General features: G+C 40.2%; 1 protein-coding gene across 1 annotated transcript in view; it reads right to left on the reverse strand.

Moving 5' to 3' along the window:
• Positions 1-2,438: 2,438 nt before the first annotated feature.
• GALNTL6 (polypeptide N-acetylgalactosaminyltransferase like 6) overlaps positions 2,439-25,355 on the reverse strand; it is a 1,097,978-nt gene continuing 1,075,061 nt past the window's right edge. Inside the window, exons 12-13 of the mRNA XM_070257090.1 lie at positions 18,754-18,903; positions 2,439-3,615 (exon numbers count right to left, since the gene is read on the reverse strand). Of these exons, the coding sequence (XP_070113191.1) occupies positions 3,448-3,615; positions 18,754-18,903 (318 nt within the window). The 3' untranslated portion in view covers positions 2,439-3,447. The remainder of the gene's footprint in view (positions 3,616-18,753; positions 18,904-25,355) is intronic.

The raw sequence follows: 25,355 nt of genomic DNA on the forward strand, positions 1-25,355 counted from the left end.
CCTTGGAACAAAGCATAAATCCCACAATTAGTTCACAACTGTTTTTCAGCACAGCCTTTTCTCAGTAAATACATAAACAAGAATTTAAAAACTTAACTATTTTCTACCTTTTGTCAAAATCATTTCTTATTATGGAGAAGTAGCAATTTCTGAGGCCAGATTCACTTTATGATGTTTTCCCTCCCATTCTGATAAAGCGTAGGTCAGTACTCCACAGTTCTACTTCTAAATCATTTTATTTCTGGGAAAGAGAATCTTTCTGATTACTGTTCAGTCTTCTTTGCCAAGTAAATATACAAACATATGTAATTTTCTGTTTTTCAGAATGGTAATAGTGGTATTCAAGTAGGTGGAGTTCTAGCCCTTGGTGGTGCTGGGAATGCCTCCTTAAACGTGCTTATTGGCAGTGCTATGCCTTTCTACTTAGGGGTAGATTCTCGATGCATCATTTTATTCTGTTTAAATGTTCCCCATTTGCACACATTTAACAATTGCTTGGCAGTTTGGGAAGTTTTAATTTTGGCTTTAATATCTTAGGTTTCTCTTAAAAATTTTTTCCTTTAAAGGTATGGGGTTTGTTTTTGGTGAGGAAGATTGGCCCTGGGCTAACATCTGTTGCCAATCTTCCTCTTTTTTTTCTCCCCAAAGCCCCAGTACATAGTTGCATATCCTATTTGTAAGTCATTCCAGTTCCTCTATGTGGGATGCCCCAACTGCGTGCCTGGATGAGTGGTGAATAGGTCCAGGATCCCAACCTGCGAATGTTGGCCCACCAAAGCAGAGTACAGGAACTTAACCACTCAGCCATGGGGCCGGATGCTCCAATTTTTTTTTTTTTTTTTGAGGAAGATTAGCCCTGAGCTAACTGCTGCCAATCCTCCTCTTTTTTGCTGAGGAAGATTGGCCCTGAGCTAACATCCATGCTCATCTTCCTCTACTTTATATGTGGGACACTTACCACAGCATGCCAAGTGGTGCCATGTCCGCACCTGGGATCCGAACTGGCAAACCCTGGGCCACCGAAGCAGAACGTGCGCGCTTAACCGCTGCGCCACCGGGCCAGCCCCCCCGCCAATTTTTTTGTAATTTTAATTTTTATGCTACATCCTTTTACTCAAAGGTGGGGTTAGATTCAAGAGACAAGACCCTCTGAGATCAAGAAAGCAATCTTTGTTGATTCTGGGCATTAAACTAAAGTGATGCAGTATTCAGGCTTTCTCAGAGGACCATGTGGCAAATGTTGTGGCTGGCTTCCCGTGATTAGAGCATCCTAACATATTGCAAATCTGGGCTTTCCAGGGTATGGAACCCAGGGTTGGCTCTTTGGCGAAACTGTAAATAGCGGTCAACTGTTTAATGACATAATGTGAATTTTTACAGGCTCACTTAATTCTCCACCCAGCTTGCTCTCTGAACACTTGAGATAAATCTTCACTCACTCTCTGGAATTGTTCAACACACAGGTTAATTTCTCACTATTGATTTTCTCCACTATGCACCTTGAATACTTCAAGATCTCTTGACCTACACAAAAAATCTCTGTGACTGTCAGTTTAAAAAGAATAGCTCTTCAAAAGAAGGCTTGAAAAATCAATAAAGATAATGAAATAACTCTTCCCCAACTATTAGCAGGGGAGTTTAACTGGACGTTTTGATTAGATTTTGAGGAGAGAATAAAATCATGAACATTTACAAGAGGTTTCATATAGAAAAGGTTCTGAATGCGAACGCTACTTGGTAGGCATCTCCAGGAAGGCACAGTATCCTTACCTAGTGATTGGAAATTTCAAGTTAAATCAGAGTAATAACCAGAACCACCTTGGGTAACAGAGCAAGGCAAACACCACACAGGAGGAAAGCGCTGAATAAGAGCTGGGAAGACCCATGTGCCCTGCAGAAATTTAGACTACCCTCCCCGGGCTTTTGTTATTCATCTGTAAAAACAAAAGGATTGGATTCTAAGAGTCTTCCCAGTTCTAAATTCAAAGCTTCTATATCCAAGATGATATGTACGTTTTTATTAACGGGGAAATCAAGTTAAAAGAAAACAACAAAAGCAAAATAAAAACTTTTTTCTACTTGAAAAAACTTGAGAAATGTATAATAAACACAATTCTTTCCTCTAGAGACCCATCTTGATCCCTCTATATTCCTTCCCCACCCCCATCATTATTGAAAAGTAAAAAAATTCTTTTAAGGATCAAATGTTCCATTTAGTTTTTTAATCATTCCTTTCTTCACCCCTGAAATATTGTGCCATTTACAGAAAACGGTGTCAGAAGCACTTTATTAATGGAGGTTCCTTCTATGTGCTTCCAAGTAAAACTAAAACATCGTTTATCAACAATATAAAACCAAAAAAACCTCCAAAACAAAACAAATACAACCACTTCTGTGTCCCCAGAACCGATCAAACAGAATTGAAGTGAACCAAGCCATGTTTGCACGTCACTTGGAGTGTAGATTTTATTTGGATTTAAGAATCTCCTAAACAAATTACATCAACCTCACTCCATTTCCTTCCTCAATAAAAATTACGACAGGACAAACATCAGACTTTTAAAATTCTAAAAATAATAGAAAAGTAAAAATAGATTTCCTAGGGAAATCTCTCTTCTAAACCTTACATGGTTTTGCTGCTTCTGTGACATCTTTCTCTTTGGAGTAACTCAGTAGCATAGTTTTCTGTGTTTTTTTTTTTTGAACTGGATTCATACGGGCACTGAATTCAAACTTCAGCTGATTTATGGAGCATGAACTTTTATGAACAATAAGTTACCTCTGCTTGAAAAGGAACACGGTGAATGTAAATGAAAGAATGGGAACACTGGAAGTCCATTTCATTATGTAATTTAAGTCTTATATTCGAGAGTGCACCCTCATTTAGAAATAAAACAAGAAAACAGAACAGTATGAGCACTCTAAAATCATCTGCAGCACTTTTAAGGGTTAAACCTGCTTAACCCATTCTTAGTCGAGAATGGCACCAAAGAGGGCAGCTCACCCCGCAAGCAAGCGTGGCTAGTTCTAACCCTGCGGCATCCTCAGGCTGTCAGAGCAGTCATGCACACTATTTCCACCCCCCTCCCACCCAGTTAATAGGATCCATTCATAGCTACTCACTACTGCAGGATTTGACCTGAGAAATGCTAGGATTTATTAACTCAGCAGTTGTTTTGAAAAGTTCCTAAATAATCTTTGCCCTTGGCCAGCAAGGGAACTGCTAGTCTCAAGTTCTCAGAAGCAGCTGGTGAAATTCTCAGCCAAGTTCTTCAGATGCAGGAAGTTCTTCAGGACAACCTACTTTGACATTGCATTTACAAATCTTTAAACCAGGCTTCCTGGATCTAGGAAATGTTATTCCTGACTCCTTTGACTCAGATGCTGGCTAAAATTTAGTGTTTCTAATTTGTAGGTAATCACCCTTTCTTTCTTCCTTCTTTCTTTCTAGGAGCTGGCATGGTGGTTAAATTTTTCTAAAACAGTCATATTAATATGTTCAAACATCCACTGCTGAGTCTCCGAGAGAGGGTCACATCTGGCCATGAAAATCTTCTTCTCTGCGGGGTTGCAATCCATGCAGCTGTTGCTCACAGGATGGAATAATGTTCTGTCCTGGAGGGATCAGAAAGAAAAGAAAAACTGACATAATATGTAGTGAATGGTTAGAGCCCAAAATCTTCAGAGGAAGTAAAATATCCCTGTTTATATTTCAATATATACCCATAGTGTGCAAAATAGACTGTCTTCCAAATCAAACAATAGCAGGTTGGGTTGCCACGTGGAACGTGGTTTCCTAGAATCCATTGGCACTGTGTAGGGCCTCCAAGCAGGTTCAACCAGAAACAAAGAATTTATTCATTCACAGATTTTTTTTAAAAAGCGGTCCATTCATTCCCCCACTCTCTGGTAAGCATTTTGCTCATGGTTGGGTTTTGAAGATAATAAGTCCTAAGGCTGCTTGTCAAGTAGCTAATAATCTAGCTACTGGGGAGAGGCATGTATACAAAAATGGTATTTTAGTCCATAGTATACAACAACAGCAACACACACATTCACACAAAGGGCCAGAAGAATCATAATTTTCCCTACCCTTCAATGAGCCTCCAATGGGAGAGGGAACTACAAAAGAAACAGGAACCAAAGGAGCGAGGCGCTCACTTGCCCTACTGGAAAATGAGTATGGGGATGGGAATAAGTGCTGCACAGGCAACATCTCACTGTACAAATGCAAATTTGTTTGCCCTTGAGCTTCTGTCGTTTCTTAACCCCTTTATCACAATTACAGCTCTTCCTGTGGTGCAATTCTTATTGTTTTCTGTAAAATGCTGGAGGCAGTGGTCCCTTTCAAAAAAAGTTGTTAAGCATATGAGAAAGACAACAGCTCTGTGAATGAAAGGTCCTGCCAGAGCACAAGTTTAAGTGGGGGGCAAGCCACTATCTGAATGGGCTCTCAACACAAACTTCTTATCATACAAGTAGGGAAAAGGAAGTTAATGCTAAGAGAAAAAGATCTTTCCTTCACTAGTAATAAAAACTATCGTCTCCTACAGTGTCTATGCTAAAAAAAAAAAAGTGTCAATAACATGTAAAAACGTCCCCAAATCACTGCCTAAATTTTAGGATCAAGTAATGTTTTCTTTTTTCTTTTCTTTTCTTTTCTTTCTTTTTTTTTTTGCTGAGGAAGATTTACCCTGAGCTAACATCTGTGCCAATCTTCCTCTACTTTGTCTATGGATGCCTCCACAGCATGGCTAGCAGGTGGAGCAGGTCCATAGTTGGTCTGAACCCACAAATCCTTGTCACCATGGTGGAGTGTGCTGAATTTTAACCACTGGGCCAATGACCGACCCCAAGTAATGTTTTCTTATTTTGCTTAGGAAATGTTTAGAGGTTCTGATTATTTTCTTTAACTGAGGAATATTAGACTTACAGTGCTTTTAGAATTAAAAGAGTTTCTCAGGCACCCTGTGTAAACATTTCTGGGTTGCTTCTAGTTAAGACTCCATCAAACCAATATTTAATGTCCTTTTGGGACCCGGATGTTTGCCTAGTTGGGCACTGGATGAAGGAAGAAAAGAGAACAGCTGCCTGCAATTTAGTTTTTGTGTTTCTATTTTCACTGTAAACAAAGAGCTACTCTGAATACAAAGTCTTGCTCTTCTCTTAATGTTTCCCAGTTTATTGTGGCTCCTGAGGGCTTCTTCCCATCTTCTTCAGCCCCTGCTTCCCTAACTCCTCCGCACCCCAGGGGAAGCTGGGAGGAACTTTCTCCTCCTCTGGGTGAAGGTAGCAGCTTCTAGCAGGGAGGAGAGTGTGTTCTGCAGCTTACCCCAGAAATCTTTCTCTCTTGGGGCCAGTCTTTGCTCTCAAGATCTCTTCTCGCAGCTGCGTGGCTCCTTGGGCTGCACTCTCCTTCACTCCCTTGCTCCCTTCCTTCCCAGCATTTCTCGGGCTCCATCTCCTACCCCCAACTCTACCAGTTTAGCTACATGGGCCTAATATATTTAGATCGGTTTTTCAAAGAGCATTCTTAATCTGTTCTATTCATGAGAATTCGATGTGACCTGCTAAATTCTAATTCAATTCTTTTTCCCCTTAACTCTCTGTATTTCTTCCTGTTGTTACCTTTTTCAGTAGCTCTAGTGGAGACCTCCAGATGCTCACAGTTTCCCCCCACAAAGCACATATTTCCATGAAAACTAAAAAATGAGAAAAGAAAAGGAGTAGAACAAGTTTCTATTCTCTTCCCTTCACCAGCTTGTGTACCTCAGCACGAATGCAAAAGCCAAACCAGATCTTCTGAACATTTGATTTTTCCGAACCTAATTTTCTGAGCCATAAGGTGATCACATTTTTCCAAATCTCAAATTGGAACACACGCTCTGACAGATCCAGGTATACTCATGAGGACAACCAGGCAGAATATGCAAATTCAGCACTACCCTAACAAATCTGGGATGTGGTTTCTGTCATTGCACTTCACGTTCTCATAAAAGTCAAAAAGTTGAACTCCCCAAATCTATCTGTGTCTGAGAAGCTTCATCAGGAAAATGAGGGAGTGGTTAAGATCAATGTCTAAGGCCTTTCCCAGCCATAAAATGGAATGAACATTTTATTCCAAAGTTCACTGGTGCCAGAGACAAATGACAGGGCATCAAATTAGAGACTGTCAACAATATTCAGTAGACCAACAGACTGATGGTTCCCTGGTTAGACTGAGCTCTGCCCACCCTTGTCTTTGGAGTATCAGCAGGTTCAAGAGGTGAAGCTTCTGCAACATCTTCAGTCTCCCCAGAGCATTCATTTTCCACTTTTGACCTTGGGGGCTACCTACATTGCCATCTTTATGTTTCTGCTCAGCTAAGCTTTTGGATTACTAAACGTCTTTCTTGATGCTTTTCCCGGCTGGAATTAAGTCAGTGGATAGAGTAACCATTCCTGAAACATGGTCCCTTGTTCTATGACAACCCGGTACCCCTCTACCCTTCATCTCCCCGGTCATGATAAGAGATGTCTGTAAGAGAACTGAATATAGCTTTTCCTTTGGAGTAGACTTCTGAGTGATTTGGCAAGTCTGCCGTTCCATAAAAATCCACCTTAAAGAGTGCTTTTAACTGGACTGTCCTTTGTGCACTCCTCAGGGAAGGCATGGCATATGCTCTGGCTGTTCAAAATGTAATGCAGCAAACCATGTCTCCTGTAGCCTTCCCACCTTCCCTGATTGCTTCCTCCCTTGTTTTTTGTGTTTTGTTTTTGCCTAAGAAAGTTAGAAATCCTTGAGCAGGAAATGAGAGTACAGATCCAGGATTACAGAACCACCCTTTGTAATCAAATCAGGTCAGGCTAACTGCCTGGGGCCAGCCAAGCAGTCCATGCTGTGAAGGGCGTGGATGGGACTTCTCAGCTAGTGCGTGGAAAGGCACACCTCTTCAGAGCTGGCCTGCGATTTGACTGGCACCTGTGTGACACTTTGTGGCATTTGCAGCACAGCACTCAATTTTATTAGATTCCAAACTTCTGCAGGGTCTGAACTTTGAAAGAATGAGTAAGTTGTAGAAAATATTCCACTCTGTGTCCAAGGTAATAAAAGAACCAAACACCACAATAGCAAAGACAATAAAATAGTTTTGCGAGTTCATAATGTATAGGAAGATGATTCTGAGAATAAAACTCCCACACTGCAGGAGGGGAGGCAGCCCAGTGCTAGCTACAGGGCTGGGATTCTGTTCCGCAGGGAGTTTGGATCACATTCCAGTCATGCCATTTACTTGTTGTGTGACCTTGGACAGTTGCTTAATCCTCTGAACCTCAACTTCCTCATCTGTAAATAGAGACAATACCTGCCTCACAAATTTCTTGTAAGCATAAAATGAGTTAGTATGTGTAGACTCGCTGGTACAGTGTCCTACGTAACTAAGTAACTAAGTAATAGTGATTCCACCTCCCTCTTCTCGTAATTTAGTTTTAGTCAGGGAGCACCCCTAATTCTAAATGGCAGAACATACTAGCCATCTGGGCTGAGGCCAGTTATTCAAGACCAACTTGCATTTTCTGAAATCCTGGTAAAATGATTTTTGCAAAAATTAACGCCTGCCTGCCTCAACCAGTTATCCAAACGGATGCTCCCATACCTTCCGTTTTAAGCAAAAGGATTTATGACGCAACGGTAATCCATGCCTCTGAAATGAGCTCTTCTGTGTAACCATGGTCAGAGTTTGTATATGATCCATGGGTTTAGGCCCTTTGCCTGAAATACAGCATTATTCAGGTCAGCTGAGTGTGGAAGGTATGTATAAATATATAGCCAGCATGCAGATTTAAGTAGAGCAGCAAGGCTGAACCTCATTGAGAAGGTGACGTTTGGATGGTTTGAAAAGGGTCCGGGAATTAGCCATGGAAGTATCTGGGGGAAGAAGGTTCCAGACAGAAAGAATGGCCAGTGCAAAGGTCCTAAGCAGGAATGCACCACAGTGGGTTAGAGGAGCAGCAAAGAAGCCAGAGTAAGGCAGAGTGGTAGGGAGTGATGTCAGAGGTAATGGAAGGCTAGATCATGTGTTGGGGGTTCAGCAAGTCATTTAGTATGGCTAGAGTATACGGAGCAAGGTAGAGAATTCCAGATGATGATATCCGAGAAATATCATGAAGAGACTGGGGTACAATGCTAAGTCTTGAATATTCATGCAAATGTTGGGGGGTGATCATTGAGGATTTTAAACAGTGGAGCCACAGGATCTGTATTTTGGGTGGATCGTTCTAGTGGCAGAGAGGAGGATGGAGTAGGGGTAGGGAGGCGTTGGACTATAGCCAAGAGAATTGTCAGAGGCTGCTGCAATCATCTAGATTTAGCCTGAGGCAAAAGCAAAAGCTATGAAGACGAGTTGGGAGTGGCCTGAGAAAAGGTCTGAGAGATTTGAAAAGTAAATGTATAGGGTGTTCTGATTAATGGGATGCGGGGGTAAAGGTAGAGGGAAGAAGTGGACAACAGGAGGAAAAGCAGTGTTGAGGCTAGAAATGTAGAAAGAGCAAGAGGATTGGGAGTGGGGTGATGATGTCTGTTTTAGGTATAATGAATTGGAGGCATTTATGGGACAGCCCGGTTTAGACGCTCAGTAAGCAGTCAGATACAGAGTGGACCTCAGGACAGACAGCTCCCCTCTGCGATGTCGGGAGAACTGAATTACTCCCTCCTAGTGACTATTCCTTTCTGTGTAACATACATTGAAAGAGAAGGCTTTTGTGAGAGACAACTCCTTCGCATCCAACGCCTTTTGTGTCTAACATGGATATGAAAGAATGAAGACTTGGAATGATGAGACTAGTTTTTTATCCTAGTGTTTTTGCTGACAGTAACCTTTGATGGTCACTTAATTTGTTGGTGATTTAGGTTTTCCACCTGCAAAATGAATGGAGGAGAGAGGAGGAGAGCAGGGTGAGATAAGGGATAAAACTACCTGCCTTCCCATCTCTTAGTGTTGTGGAGAAGAACAAGGTTGATGTATGAATGTCCTTTGAGTTCTGCAAGAAAGACAAATTAGGTAGGTTTTTTCTGCCTATTTTTCCTGTTGGCATCTAGGAGAATGCAAATAGCACCTTGATAGGCATAACAGGGACAAAGTAGTGTTATTGTCTATTCTTATCCATTTTTTTCTTTGACAGGTACAATTCCTCACAGGGGAAGAAAATTGGTCTTCTTGCATCGGTGGCTAATTCGGCCAATCAGAAGTAATGCTTCTTACTGCCTTGACAGAGCCCCTTGGTGTGTGTGCTGAGATGGTGCCCGCTACAGAGACCTTCAACCCTTCCCCCTGCTCCTCTCCTTGGCTTCTCTGGGCTGTAGGCAAGTGACGTACGTGAGTGTATCTTCAGTTCTCCTCAGAGCAGCCAGAATCATTAAAAAATCCATTTGCATTTGTTAGATCCCTGCTTTTCAAACCATTCAAAAACTTCGTAGTCTCTTAGCTAAATTCTTCGCATGGCCTACAATGTCTTGTGTAGTCCTGCCCTGGCCAGATGTATGGCCTTACAGTTCATCATTTTCTCTCACACATACTTTTCAACTGGCTTCTCTTTGTTTTTCCAAGAAAACTAAAATCTTACCTACCTCAGGGACTTTGCACATTTGGGATCTTTTTCGCTATCACTCTCTACACTTATCTAATTCCTACTCATTTTTTAAGTCTCCATTTAAAAGTTAGTTTTTCGGAGAAGAGTTTTCTGACCTGGGTAAAGCCCAGAGTTTTGTGTTCTCATTTTATCCTTACACAATTTATTTAATTATTTTTGTCTGCTTCCCCACTAGACTGAAATCTCCAAGGGTAGAGAAAACCCATCTGTTCCATATCTTGTTTCCATCTGTCCGTAGCTTTTTATCTCCCCTCAGCAAACCTGCTCGGAGTCAGGTGGATGTAATAATGGCTACTGTTTATCGAGTATGTATCTATGTGTCTGGCAGCGCTAAGTGTTCTGCTCGATTTTCTCGTTTTATCTACCTAAACCATGTAAACAATGTGATGAGATAGTGAATGCAGACAAACGGGAAGCTAGGTTCGTTTATTTATTCATTTAGCAAATACTAATTAAGCACTTACTTTGTGTCAAGCAGTGTTTCAGGTACTGCATGAAAGCAGACAGAGGAAAATTCCTGCTCTCAGGGAATTTACATTCTAACGTTTAGCTATAGCTAAGTATCTACAATAGTACAGACATGTGCAGTATAGAAATACAGCTAATGAGCCCATCTTTTCCTTCATGCAAACTTACTTAGAGAGCTAAAATCAAAGCAGAAAACAGTTTGTTGAGCACATGGAATAGTAATAGCTAACATTAATTGAACTGTTATTAAGTGCCATGTCTTAGATACATTTAGATCTTATCTAATCATTACGATAATCTTCCAGGGTAGATACTATTATTATCCTCATTTTATAAATCAGGAAAGAGAAGCAGAGTAAGGAAAACACAACAAGGAAAACATAGCAAGAAAGTTCCCCGAGATCCCAGAGCTGGGATCCACAGTGGAGCCAGAACTCGAATCACAGGTCCCTCAGGACCCAGAGCCTCTGTTCTTGACCTCTGAGTTACATTTCATCCCTCTTCTTGGCTGAGCCAACGAACAGTCTGGCTCCAACCCCACACTTGCTCAGTAAGGAGGAACTGTTCTCATTAGCAAAGACTAATGTAAATTTTTTTCTAGTTCCTATTACCAAGATTCTTTTCTGTTTGTCAATCTAGATCTTGGCAGGCATTCAATTCAGGAAGCCTTTATCCGTATGTTAGAGCCTGAAATATTCTGTGACAGAGTCTCTCTACTTCTGAGTGACTGGTGAATGGCAGTTAGGTGTGTTAGGTAAAATGATAATCAGTAAGAATATTGCTAAGTTACCTAGAAATGGCAAAAGTTAAAAGGTCATGAAAATTAAGTGACTTCAGCCGGTTTGGACACACAGATCAAAGCAAAATGGGAAGATGATAACACCATTTACTGAGAAGGTAGCTTCGTTGCTGGGGTGAACGCATTCCCCTCCTGGGAGTTCTTGCCCCTCTTCTTTGACGAGGAGGTTGAATCGTCCCTTTGAATCAAAGCTTAGGCTACAGTGACTTAAGTCTCCTATTACAAATAGGGATATGATGTCGACATTGTGCATTTGGTTTTCAGCAAGATATTTGAAAAGTCCATCTTTGTTTTCTTACGGGAAAGCTGGAGAAACATGGGCTAGAAGATGTTACTATTAGGTGAATTTGTATCTGGACGAGTAACTTTATCCAAATGATGCTCATTAATGGATCAATGTCACATCTATTATATGATAGATAAATAAATGTTAATAAGTTGGATCAAAGAGTCAAAATCCAGGTTGGGGTAAATCTGATGAGATAGAATTTAATAGAAACAAATGGATAGCTACACAAATATAAAAAATGAACTATACAGGGTTAAGATTGCAGAGATGCATCTGTATAGCAAAAGGAGAGAAAAAGACTGTGGGTTTTTTCATACTGAAAATAATTAAGAAGCCGAGTATGTGTGGGTAAGGCAGAAAATCAATCAACTCAAGCTAAATTAACAGAAGTAATTGCTCATAACAAAAGGGTGCTATAAGCTCATAACGAAGGGTGCTAGAAACTCATTATACTTTCTTTGGTTAAAACACACCTAGACTATTGTGTCCTGTTGTGGGCATCATGCCACTCGTTAGGACTCTCTGGAGTAGACTAGGAGTGAGTGTTCAGGAGGTTGACGTAGATCCAAATTAAGTCACGGGAAGAGCAGTGGCAGAAAATTGGCCCATTTAATCAGAAGTAAAGAGTAAAGATGAGATAAGCCTTGTTCAAGTATTTGGGAAATGTCTTGAGCAAAATGAATGAATTTAATTTGTGTGGTACCAAAGACCAGGGCAGAGCTTTCTAATACTTGAGGAGGTCCAGAGATGGGTGGGATGACCCGGCATAGTGTGACTGCCTAAGCACGACCACAGTCCAGGATTTTGTGGTGATGCTTCATATAACCGAACAAAGTTAAGTCACATTCCTTTTAATTAAACTTTGCATATGCTTTCCTCGTTTTGGTCTTGGATCAATACCTAATCAGAACGATTTAACGGTAACAACCTGTGGCCTTCCCTCAGGCATCTTTGTGGACCAGCAGGATTTTATGAGCTAAGAGGCCAAAATCCTGGTATATATCACAAGTTGCAATAGTCAAATGGAGGCACATGTCAAGAATTCCACTCGCTCACTTTTTAAACTAATATGACTGTTGCCCTGTTATCAATTTAGCCTGACAGGTACCTTCTTATCTATATTTTCTGTTCAATGTTATTTTTAAGCCCTTTCTTATGGAAATTAGACTATAAGAACACCCCAGAGAGCAACTAGGAAAAGTAATTTAAACCTTTCACTTTTGGTCTTTGGGGAGGCTGTGTGTGTGGTTCTGAGACAAAGAGATGTGTTAAGTTTTATCCAGCACAGCTTGGGGTTCAAGAAGGAGAGGATCATGTCAATAATTGAACCCAGTGGTTCTTTAAGCCATTTAAAGAATGCTTATTTAGGAACTTTACATGTTAGAGATTAGGTGGGGCCATATAGAAATAAAAGGAAAAGTTCCTGCCCTCAGGCAGTTAACATCTCTGAGGGGAGACTAACTATGCATAATACAATGTTACAAGTACAAAGAGGGGACAAAATAGCATAGGAATGCAAGTAGAAGGGCAAATTCCAACCAAAGGAGGAGGCGGGAGGAGGAGTGTAAAGAAAGTAGGTAAAAACTGGAGCTAGAAAAGTGATTCTTCATCTGGCTGCCCATTAGAACCTTTTAGGGGTCTTCAAAAAATACCAATGTCCTCACCTTCCAGAGAACTCCAGTCAGTCAATCCTTATGCCAATAGCCCACTGCCTTAATAAATGTACTTCTATAATGTTTTGGTACCTGGCACCTTTATAATGTTGGATACTTGTTCTTTTTCTTCTTCAACATTTTCTTGGCTGTTCTTGACCCTTTGATTTCCATATAAGTTTCAGAATCAGCTTATCAATTTCCACAAATAAACCTCCTGGGATTTGATTGGTTTTCGCCTTAAATGTATACATTCGTTTGAGAACTGACATCTTCACGATATTGAGTCTCATTATCCTTGAAAATGACAGAGCCCTCTATATTTATTTAAAATTCCTCTTAGTGATGTTTTGCAGTTTTCTGTGTAAAGGTCTTGTATGCCTGTTGTGAGATTTACTCATAGTTATTCGATGTATTCTCTGATGATCAAATGGAATCGTTTTTGAATTTAATTTTCTATTTTTTGTTGCTAGGATACAGACAATTGATTTTCTGATATTTACCTTGTATCCAGGACTATGCTAAATTTACCTATTAATTTTAATAGTGTAGATGTATAATCTTTCGGATTTTCTATATACCCACCTATGTTATCTGTGAATATACTGTTTTATTTCTTCCTTCCCAATTCTTCTACCTATCTTTTAATTTCCTTATCTTGTCAGATTGCTCTGGGTAGGCTTTCCTGTACAATGTTGAATAGAAATGATGAGAGCAGAGATTGTATTTGGTTCCCAGTCTCTGGAGGAAAGCTTTAACATTTCACCACGAAGGGTGATGGTTGTTGTGGGTTTTTGGATATGCCTCTTAGATTAAATTAGTTCATTTCTGTATGGCTAAGACTATTTGGTCAGATGGTAAAAACTTGAAGATTTGACTTATGACGAAGGTGCCACTTCCATGCAGTGGGAAAAAATGGTCTTTAAAATAAATGGTGATTGATCAATTGGATAAAAATATGAAAAAAAGAATCAACCTCCATCTTACATTGTACATGTAAAAATGTTTCAGGGAATTATATACCAAATTGTAGGAGATTAAACAATAAAACTTCCAAAAATGACTTAAAAGACTATCTTTATGACTTTGGTGTGGGCAAAGATTTCCTAAGTAGGACACAAAAAGCACTAATCACAAAGAATAGCTCTTCATCAAGATACTCCACAAGAGAGAAAACGCAAGACATCAACTGAAATAAGATATTTATAATACATATGTCCAAGAAAGCACTTGTATCTAGACATATTAAAAAAACTCCCAAACATCTGTAAGGAAAAGCCAGACAGCTGGTGTTAAAAAATGGTCAAAAGATTTAATGGGTCCTTCACAAGAAGATATCCAAAACAGCTAACAAGTGTGTGACATCACTCTACAACCACAGAATGATAAAAGGAAAAGAAAAACAAACTGACAATGCTAAGTGTTGACGAGGATGTGGGGCAACTGGATTCTCATGCAGTATCTATATCCTGCATGTAGCTCTTCAGGCCTCACCATTTTAGTGCATGCTGGCCCAACTTCCAGTGGTTGGGTACTGTGTCTCCCTCCCTAAGGGCTTTCTCTGGTCTCAAGAACAGTTCTGTCTGTAAGAGCAGCAGCCCACAGGTGTCAGAGAACAGCTCCCCTCCCCTCAGGAGTCATCCTGACCTAAGACTGACTGGAGTGGTATATAACCATGCCAACTCCGTTGTTCTCTGATGTGTGTTCTCTACCATTTCCGGAGATCTTCAGCAGGATTGAGCTCTAGTTGCCCACAGTGTACTACCTTGATAGTGCCCCCTTTATTGGCTCCCATCCCTTCTGCATTTCACTTCTCCACTTCCTACCGAAATTTTTTGGGCCATCTCCCAAATAAACCACTTGCACTCAAATTCTCATTTCAGGGTATACACCTGGGGAAACCCAAATTAGGATATATTATCTCTGTTATATTGATGAAAAAGTTGAAAATCGTAGATGTGAAATAACTTTTTCAAGGTCACATAATAGTTTCAGGATGAATTAGGATGTGTTAGGCTTGACAGGCAACTGTTATGTTGACCAGACTGCGAAGGGTCAGGATAAGAACTGGGAGAGCGGGGCACTTTATCTTCTACTCAATGGGAAATCAAATAAAGTTATAAAACAGGGGAATGCAATGAACAGATTTTGTGGAAATTCCCCCTAACTTCAGGATGGAAGATGGGTTAGAGGGGGAAAGGACAGGAGGCAGGGCCACCCTTTAGGAAGCTATTGCAGTAATTCAGGGATAAGATGGGAAGGGCTACAATCAGGGAATAGAGAGGATGGATTTTCGAGATTTCGGCAGACGGAGGGGGTGGACAAGTCTTAGTGACTGATTCGATGTAGGAGTTGAAGAGGGAAGATAGTCTCTCATTTCAGATGTTGGGTGATGATTGAAATATTTTTACTGAGGTCACTTCAACAACTTATTGTTCTTGCAACAGGGGGCCCCCTGGTGGTAAAAGAAAACCAAGACTGGGATTCCTTGTTCTGGGTACCAGCTATTGCGGGATCCAGTTGTGCAACTGAACCTATTACAAGACCACAGAATAGGGATTCCCTTCTTTTCCTGTGGTGGCAAAGAGCCATATGTAAAAATAACTGAAAGCTGGGGGCTGGGGGTAGGAAAAATGGGTGAAGGTGACCAAAAGGTACAAACTTCCAGTTACACGATGAATAAGTTCTAGGGGTGTAATGTACGACATGGGGACAATAGTTAACAATAGTGTATTGTACACTTGAAAGTTGCTGAAGAGAGTAGATCTTAAAAGTTCTCATCCCACAAAATAATTGTGACTATGTGAGGTGATGAGTGTGTTAACTAAACCTATTGTGGCAATCATTTCACTATCTATCTATCTATCTATCTATCTCAAATCATTACATTGTACACCTAAAATGTTTACAATATTATATGTCAATTATATATCAACAAAGCTGAAAAAAAAGAGAGAAATCTCCCCAAAAAACCCCAGAAAACACAACAACAACTGAGAGCTGATGGCTGTGGAAGTGTCAGAAAATGGGGCCTGACAACAAGCTTCACCCACTCGAGAAAGGTAGTTTCTGGCTCCCTTCCCTCACCAGGAAATCTCCATGTAGCTGGGAGGAGGGATTGGCTGCCATCAGTGATGCTGAATCCAACAGGCTTTGGGGAAATCTTCCAGGGAATATTGATCTGATTTCTTAAGAGCATGGCAGAGGAAAGAGCAGAGACTTTAAGCCAGACGTCCCTGAGTTTGAATGTTGGCTCTGCCACAAATCTGCTAGTATCAGTTTCTTCCTCTGTGAATTATATATAACAGCACCTAGGTGGTGGTGAGGTTTGAGGTAATGTGGGTAAAGCACTAGCTCAATGCCTCCTTAACTGTTGGAGGTAATGATGATGATTACCTTAGGAGCTTAGGAGATGGCCTACTGAATCCTTGAGGCAATTAGAGTCTTAGGGATCCTGTTGATTCATGAATATGCTAATAAAACGGAGGAGCACAAAAGCTGACTCAAAAGACTGCTACACTGTCTGGAAGCCCCCAGGGCCAAGTAGTGTATCTAACTAGACAGGTAGCACCGCTAGAGACTTCTCTATGCCTTGGGAATAGCCCTAGGAATAAACAAGAGGAACTTTCTAAAAGAGGCACATCTGACTAGGTCTGCCTAAGTCATCGCCCAAGAAGAGATATTTCAGAAACTTTCCAGTTTGAGGAAACGTTGGCATGTTCCTAATTATGTATAAATACCTTGTTTGTTATAGAAATACGGAGAGAGTGTAACCTTTTGCTAAGTCATGCAAGGCCAACAGCTACAAAAAGATATGAGAAAAGAGCCACAGCACAATTGTATCTAGTGGTTTCCTTCACAAGTCCCCTAGGATCCTGGGAAGGTTTAAAGTGTTAAAGCTGTAAGAGTTACCTCTTGAAATCCCTGCAGCTGTTTTTTCTCCCAGGAGCTCTGTGTGCCTGTATATTACTCGGTCTTATCTATCTGTAAGCTTTTGTAAGCTCCCTAATGAAAACCCGTATTTTCTTGGCTTACATGCACCTTATTGAGCGTTCTGTCTCTCATGCTATAAATGCACATAATGAGAAAGAGTCTATTCATCAGGGACCACCAGCATTCTAGGCAAATGGACAATCAGGTATTTTATTGATGTACCCGGAAAGTAACTTCTTAAAGGTCCGAATATAACGTAAAACCAAACCAAAACAAAAAGCTTCCTTATTGCACCATGTACAAACTGTATCATATTGAATAGCAAAAAGGTTGGACAAGATTCATTCTTTATGATGTATTTCATAAGGAAAACAGTAGGGTTTTCCTATTGCAGTGATTTCTGCCCTTCCCCCCATTATATCTGATGCCATCTTCTTGTTATCTCTTTTGATTTTAAATTGTTTTGTAGGAGGATATAATAATTGATGTTTTGTACTTTTTCTGGACACAGAGCCACAATCTGCCGGATGTTGTGAGGGTGGTGGTATGCAGAATATTCTCGTACAGATGAGTCTGCCTTTGAGTACAATGTTAGGTGCCCACCTCTAAGAGGAGAATACCAGCAAGCTTAAGTGATGGAAGAGGAATCAGAACCAATGGTCCCCCCATGTTGATTCTCTGAAGATTCTTCCCTTTAGCTTTCTGTAATTTTAGGGGATACTGACTTTACCTTAGCCACAGGATAGCTAAAGCTCATGATTAAAGTGGTAGGTATGACATTTTCCTTATTGTCTGGGGTAAGGTTGAATTATGCCAGTGTGTGAAAAGCAAGCAGAGGACATCCTCTATCTGGCTGGGAAGGCCCCCACAGTAGTTTTACGAACCTGAGGGGCGGAATGGAGCTTATGAAGTACTTGCTGGTAGTCGAGTCCTGCCTTAAAAACTAAAGATGTTGGGGCAGGCCTGGTGGCACAGTGGTTAAGTGTGCACGTTCTGCTTCGGCAGCCCGGGGTTGGCCAGTTCGGATCCTGGGTGTGGACATGGCACCGTTTGGCAAGCCAAGCTGTGGTAGGCATCCCATGTGTAACGTACAAAAAGATGGGCATGAACGTTAGCTCAGGGACAACCTTCCTCAGCAAAAAGAGGAGGATTGGCAGCACTTAGCTCAGGGCTGATCTTCCTCAAAAAAAGAAAAAAACACAAAAAACTAAAGATATTGAAACAAAAAATTTGTATGGTATCCTAAAAAGTTAGCAAAAGACAACTTAATGAAAATATTTTCAAATAAAAATTTAATTGCTGTTTATTTTATCAACTCAATAAAGTATGATTTTATTTTTGTTTTTGAACTATTTTTTCTATCATTAAATATTAACTTTATGATTTTTTAAACTTTTAAATTCTCCAAATAAATTCTTCTTTGCTCTACTTGAGCAGGATTTTGGCAAAATTACAAAAAGGTCACTTTCTGCATAAGTGTTGCAATAATTGCATCTATATGAATGTATAAATATTTGTGTAAATTAATTGTCTAAACCCAGACAGCTCCCAAGCACATGAGCTGGCGATATATAATAAATGAATAGATGTGTTAATCTGTGTGTGTGAGTGTGCAAATTGGGGTTCTTAAAAATTCTACATGTGTACACTTATTTATTGGGTACATGGTCCCTCTGTTTTGGAGTTGTCTGAGTTAAGACCAGTCCTGCTCATGGCAGTGTTAGTGTTCTGGCTCAAAGCAATTTTTCAAGCATAACTGGCTGTGATGGGTGTACACATAACAAAGCCAAAATCAAGGCCCCTTCCTACACACTTTATATTTCCCCTAATCTTTGCTGATGGTCTCTAAATGTGTGAGCCAAATGTATATACATATGTCCAGGGAACAATTTAAATCAAAACAGGGTGTTTTTTTAAAAAAAGCTTTGGGTTAGAAAACCTTAAGCCCAGCAGTTTCAGAATGCCCGCAGCGAGCTGACTCTTACCTTCCGGTGTCCCCACAGCTGGTTCCCCTTCATACCATGACAGTCATAGAGAGTGACTGGGCTGTTGTGTGAGATCGCATCGAAGCAGAATTTTCGGGTGTGCAGTGGCTCACCGGGTCGAATATCTTCTCTCCAACCAAAAGTAAAGAGCTAACAAAGCAACAATAGCAGAAAAGGGACAGTGAGTTTAATTCAGAGAGATTCGAGAGCAGGAGGAGGAATGTCTTTTAGGAACGTAGAGCTCCTGCTTTGCGATTTACAGGAAAAGACCTATGTCTCGGCAGGCATAACAGAGGTGTTGAAAAAGGCAGGTGACATAAAGCTCTGTAGCAGTGACAGTGGCACCTTTGGCCCAGGCTGCCAAAAAATACGCAAATGAGGAGTTTCCAGTTAGGTAGCAGGAAAAATAACAGAGGCGTGGCATGGAAAGAAAGAGGATAGAGAGAGAGAGAGAGAGAGACCGAGAGGAAGTCACTCTTTAATGAAGCTCTTTACTGCTTTCATTTAGATAAAATGTTACTGGATCAAATGCTACACAGTTAGCAGATTAACTGAAAAAAGACCCGGAGTAGAGTTAAACTAGCAACTTGAAAAATTTGGTTTAAGTGAAAGCTAAGCCTGATGAAGCAAAGAATAGGAAAATTAATTTCCTGGGGTTGGTAAGAGCAATTCTGCAGGGCAGTGTAGAAAGTTTTGGACTGTAACAGTAGGAGACACAGTTTACACACACACATAGAATCCCCCTGCCCAGACTTAAACAGAAGTTTCATGAAACGATATTTATCCTTACTGCATTTGATAGACCCTGATATTCCATCCAATCTTTTCCTATCCTGGTCTACTCTATCCTGTCCATTCCACTCTATTATTTACAAAAAATGCTACTTATGATGCACTAAATTGATTTTACAATTTATTAAATTTAGAAAAACAACAACATTTCTGTAAGGGAAGGGTATTGTCTTGAATTTGAGCTGAACAATCATTTGAGGGCTCCAGTAGGAGAAATCCTTAAGTAGGTAGGAAAATAGACAAGCCCTATGATTTCTTCCAATTCTAAAATTTCAAGGAGGTTATATAATTCTTGGAATAAGACTTAAAGCAGGCCTGACTGTGTGAAGCCAAGCTGTGACTTACAAAGCAAAGAGCTGTCAGGGAGACCCTGTTGATGTAAAAGCAAGCACAATGCTGACCTGTATGTACACAATACACTTGGCCCTAACCAGGCCCTCAGAATACTCCAGTTTTTAGGCCCTACCTGGGCAAGAAAAAAAATGGAGAATCTGGCAAAATTCCAGGGACGGCTAACAAAAACAGTTAAGTGGTGGGAAAACTGGAGAAAACTTGAAAAAATTGGGTTAAGTGGTCTGGAGAAAATCAGAAAACAATTATGTAAATTAAACATATGACAGTTGATTGTCTGAGTAATGGTGAATGACTACATTTGTTTCTCCAGAAGACAGGACAAAAGAGAATGCTTTAAATAGAAGGACAAGGGGTTTTGGTTTGGGCATTTGAAACTGATTCATGAAGAATTGTGTGGTCTCTCTTCTGAGAGTTTTTTTTTTAATATGATTGTGGACTGAGATGTTTTTAGCCTCATTTAAATTCTATGCAGGGGATGACGTCTCAAGGAAAAGTGTCTATTCAGCTATTTCTGATTTTGATCACTCCCTTCAAATCAGAACTCTACCCCGTTGGCTTCTGAAACATAGTGCTCTCTGTTCTCCTATAACTCTTCCTTGCTCATATCTCTCTTTTAGCTATCTCTTCAACATAGGTGCAACTCTGGGTCCTCCCTTGAATCCTGTCCTTGCATCTTCTCTGGTTAGTCTTATATACATTCAATTCAACCCATGTCAACATGTTGATAAGTCATTGTCTGTGTTATGTACAACTCCGTGTAGGATTTCCCAATTGCATGTCCCATGGACATCTCAAATATGACATATCCTAAATTCAATTGATTTTCTTCCCTTCTAAGCCTGTTTCTATTCCCATATTTTGCTTAAGTTGGTAGTCATTTCATTCAACTTGTCAATCTGGGAGTTTTTCATCTTTACCCTCTCTGTCTAATCAGTTACCAGGTCTTGCCCTTTTCGTCTTTTAAATATTACTGGAAATAGTCCCTTCTTCTCTATATCCACTACGTTTGCTCTCAATATTTCTTGTCTGGACTACTGAAATGACCTCCTAATTGATTTCTTTCCTACCTTCCTTTTTTGGTTCCTTCATATCTGTTTGAAATGCCTATTTGACCATGTTATCTCTCAAGCTGAAATCTCACAATATTTTCACATGACCCTTAGAGAATGAAGTTCAAGCTCTTTAACATATGAAGCACTTTCCACATTGGCGTTTGCCAACTTTTTCCAGCTGCATCCCTTTCCCTCTTGTTTATGTTCCAGCAACAATAAAACACTTGTAAGTTGCTAAGAGAGTAAACTTAAAAGTTCTCACCACAAGAAAAAAAATTCTGTAACTGTGTATGGTGACAAATGTTAACTAGACTTATGGTAGTGATCAGTTCACAATACATATAAATGATGAATTATTAGGTTGTACACCTGAAACTAACATAATGTTGTATGTCAATTATACCTCCATTTAAAAAAACACATTTGTAGTCCCTTGCACTAATCAGGCTGTATTTTCCTTCTGTGACTTTGTTCATGAGAGTCCCTCTGGCTGGAAGCCCAACATTCACCAGCCAACCTAGTTAATGCTCCTCAGTCCTTTAAGATTCAGTTCAGGCGTCCACTCATCCAAGAAGCCGTCCTCTTTCAACTCGTTACTCCTTCCCACCCCTGACTTTATTTCATCCTGACTGTCCGTTTATGTTTCTGTATCTCTCAGTAGACAGTCAGATCCTTAATGGTAGGAATTATGTTTTCATCTTTGTGTTTCCAGCACTCAGAACAACTCATGACACATAATTAATGTCCAATAAAATTTCTATTGAATAAATGAAAACTTGCGCTGATCATACTAATGGAAAGTGTATTGGGATAACTGTCAAGATGAATTAGTCTTTTTAGTCCCTCAAATGAATTTGTACTATTTGTGTCTAATTACAATATCAGCAATAATTATCCTCATTTGAACTTTCAACTTCAATGGTTCCAGGCTCAGTTACCTATTCTTGAAATAGAAATTTCCTGGCCTATAAATCTGTCATTGACATTGATTAAATCTTTATTTCATTTAAATATCACATTTTCTTTTTTTTTTTTTTTTAAAGATTTTATTTTTTCCTTTTTCTCCCCAAAGCCCCCCGGTACATAGTTGTGTATTCTTCGTTGTGGGTTCCTCTAGTTGTGGTATGTGGGACGCTGCCTCAGCGTGGTCTGACGAGCAGTGCCATGTCCGCACCCAGGATTCGAACCGACGAAACACTGGGCCGCCTGCAGCGGAGCGCGCGAACTTAACCACTCGGCCACGGGGCCAGCCCCCATAAATATCACATTTTCTTGACATTATAAGTGGTCCAACCAATGTAGGAACCTCTGGTCTTGATTGGTTTATTGATTTCCCTCTCTGTCTCTCTTTCTCTTTTTGCTTTTTAGACATGTGGGAGACCAAACTGAAAGGGACTGTAATCATTACCCAGCATAATCCCTCATTATTAGTTTGGGGAAAAGTAGGCTGCAGAAGATAAATGGTTTGCTACCGTCATGCTCAATTTTCAGGCTTGTTTATTCTTTTAATAGACAGTCTTTTCTTAATTTTTACTTTCTTACTTTTTTTTTTTCCGGACAATTAGCCCTGAGCTAACATCCACTGCCAATCCTCCTCTTTTTGCTGAGGAAGAGTGGCTCTGAGCTACCTTCTGTGCCCATCTTCCTCTACTTTATATGTGGGACACCTGCCACAACATCGTTTGATAAACGGTGCGTAGGTCCGTGCCGCAGATCCGAACTGGCGAACCCTGGCCGGCGAAGTGGAATGTGCCAACTTAACTGCTATGCCACTGGGCTGGCCCCTTTACTTTCTTTTCACTTTTCTTACTTTTTATTAAATGGCTCAGTTAAGTGCAAAAGAATACCTGTGTTAAAGCAAACATAAGCACATTCTTCTCTTGGCAGATTTATTCTTCTATTGTCGCAATTATATCTCAGGGCATCTTTAGGTGACTTTTATTCTTTTGTTTCTATGTATGTTAATATAGGACAATAATTATTTTTAGATCTGTAGGCTGATTGTTAGCCTGTTGTCTTCACAATGTTTTATGCGCCGTCATCGTCATTACTGTTAGTACCTGGTGATTGCTTTCCCGCATCCCAGGTGACACATCTTCAGATTATATCAGCTGCTTTATTCTTCTGCACCTATCGTTAGCTAAAATTTTTCTCTCTTACGTCTTTGAAATGCTTTCTATGCCATTTATCTTATCCTAATGGCCATGGCAAACCAATCAGATATCAAACTTTTCACCCATTAGGCACATTTTCCTGTGCGCAATCTTGTCACAGCAGAAAGCAGCAGACGTTACAAAAGTATTTTCAGTGTTTGCACTGGGTGATGTTATTGTGACATTCATAGTTTGTCTCCTACCCTTGGGCTGTTCCTTACTGACAGAAGTATTTAGATTTCATTTAGGTTTTCCACACAATAACTCCTGATTTTTTTTTCAACCTCAAAGCCTTCAATTTTACATTGATGTTAATTTTTCTACTTTCCTCTTTAAGTGATACTTTTAGATATAGATTCAGAATGATACTTAACTCATAATTCTTTGCTTTAATATTAATGTGGTATGTGTGATGTTGCCTGGGTCTGAATTGTATCATATGAATAGTTCACTAGACTTGGTACTGCAGATATAGTTACTATCTTAATCTTGCTACCTGACTTGCCAAGATTGGAAATACTTTTCTCTCCGTGGGTAGTTACGTTGTATTTCCTTGATATGTGGTTGGCAGGAATCTGAGATGCTGGGTGCTCCTCCTTGCGGATTGTAGCCATCAGGATGCTCTGTCCCGAGAGTGAGACTATGTATTCCAGAAGCTGTCCTTTACCACGTGCGTTGACTTGCTTCTGCCTCTCTTTGCACATCCGCTCTCCAGGTCCTGGAAAGGGAGCATTGGTCGGCTTCCTCAGCAGGATGAGGGCCTGCTCTGCGGCAGTGCTACCTCCCCGGCATGAGATCACAGCCTGCCGCCTGCCCAAACTCGGCCATGGGCACCGAAGGCTCTTCCTTCTGCCTTCTCGTCTGCCTTGGATTCATAATGGCACTCCTTAATAACCTTATTATTCAGGATTTTCTTCTTTTTTGGTCCCTAAAGGAAACTGAAAGCCAGCACACAATGCTACAGTGACATCAAACAGCTAAATAGATGGCCCTGGAAAAAAGAACCACACATTTGCTTTCTTCATAGAAGCGAATTTCGCCATCACTGGTGTTCTGCAACAAAAGACATTTTCGTACGAAGGTGCTTCAATAGACTCCTTTATTTTCCATGTAACTATTTTGTCTATTCATTTGCGTTTTATTTTTGCCCCCCTTTTTTTTTTTTTAAAAAGAATCCTTTCAATTCTAATAAGTGCCCCTTTTGTGTTATTTGAATGCTTTTGAAAAAAATCTATAATTTTCCTGTTCTGATAGGCTTCTTTTCTAACCTAAGAATTTTAATCTAAATGTAGAAGAATGAATCCTAGTTCTTATTAGTCATTGAGTAATATCTTGAATAAAGCTTACAGTTAATTACCGGAAAACAAAGCAGCTTGTAATGTTTTCACCTTCAAGTCAATATATGATGATACATATTTCAAATATGATTCGTTTTTCCCCTCCTGTCAACCTTGTTTAATCTCCCTGTGGCTCTGCTTTCAGAGTCTCTAGAGACTGGAAATCTTTTTAAAGAGATGTGTTAACTAAATGGTCTTGTTCCTCTTCTACGGTTGTCGGCTTGTCTAGTGCTGCTCTCTGGTGGCTGTTTCTTGAATTACATGCCATAGATTTTTGCAGTTTAGCCTGAGGGGGAACAAATGAACAATTTTTAAAGTGTATGCAATATAGTTGGTTTTATTTATGTTTATTTTCAGCTGTCAAATAAAATTTGTAGTCCAGAGCATATTTCATTCTAGAACATTCCAGGGGATAGGAATATTCAATCTGATGCAGGCATTCAGGTATGTATACTTCATATGAACCAGCTGGCTAGGTGTGTTTCCTGATTAAATAGAGGTGGTAGAGAGAAATTTAGCCCAACAGACAGAGATTTTCCTCATGGCATGCTCCTTTTTCTTTTTTCTTTTTTAAAATATCCTTTTTCAGTCTAGATGCCAGTCTTACTGATAGGCCTCTGAAGACATCTCTCTTCCTCCCAGGCTGAAGTCAGAATCACTTCTTGGAGGTAACAGGCCAACACTGTTCCTCACATCCCTGGTAACATCCCTGTGGGGTTTATAGAAACACATAGAGGAAGCAGGAGGCCGGTCCGCTTTTGCTGATATTCCGTTCTCATCAGTAAATCCTGGAGCTGAGGCTCCTGCATTAAAACCCATCTGATAGGTGTCCACATACTGCAGGATTTATCGGAGTGAACAATATTGGAATTTGGCAGCCGCCTCGAACCTGAGAGAGACTTCTAATTTGGTGT

The sequence above is a fragment of the Equus caballus genome, chromosome 2 (assembly GCF_041296265.1).
Source record: "Equus caballus isolate H_3958 breed thoroughbred chromosome 2, TB-T2T, whole genome shotgun sequence".
Classification (NCBI taxonomy): Eukaryota; Metazoa; Chordata; class Mammalia; order Perissodactyla; family Equidae; genus Equus; species Equus caballus.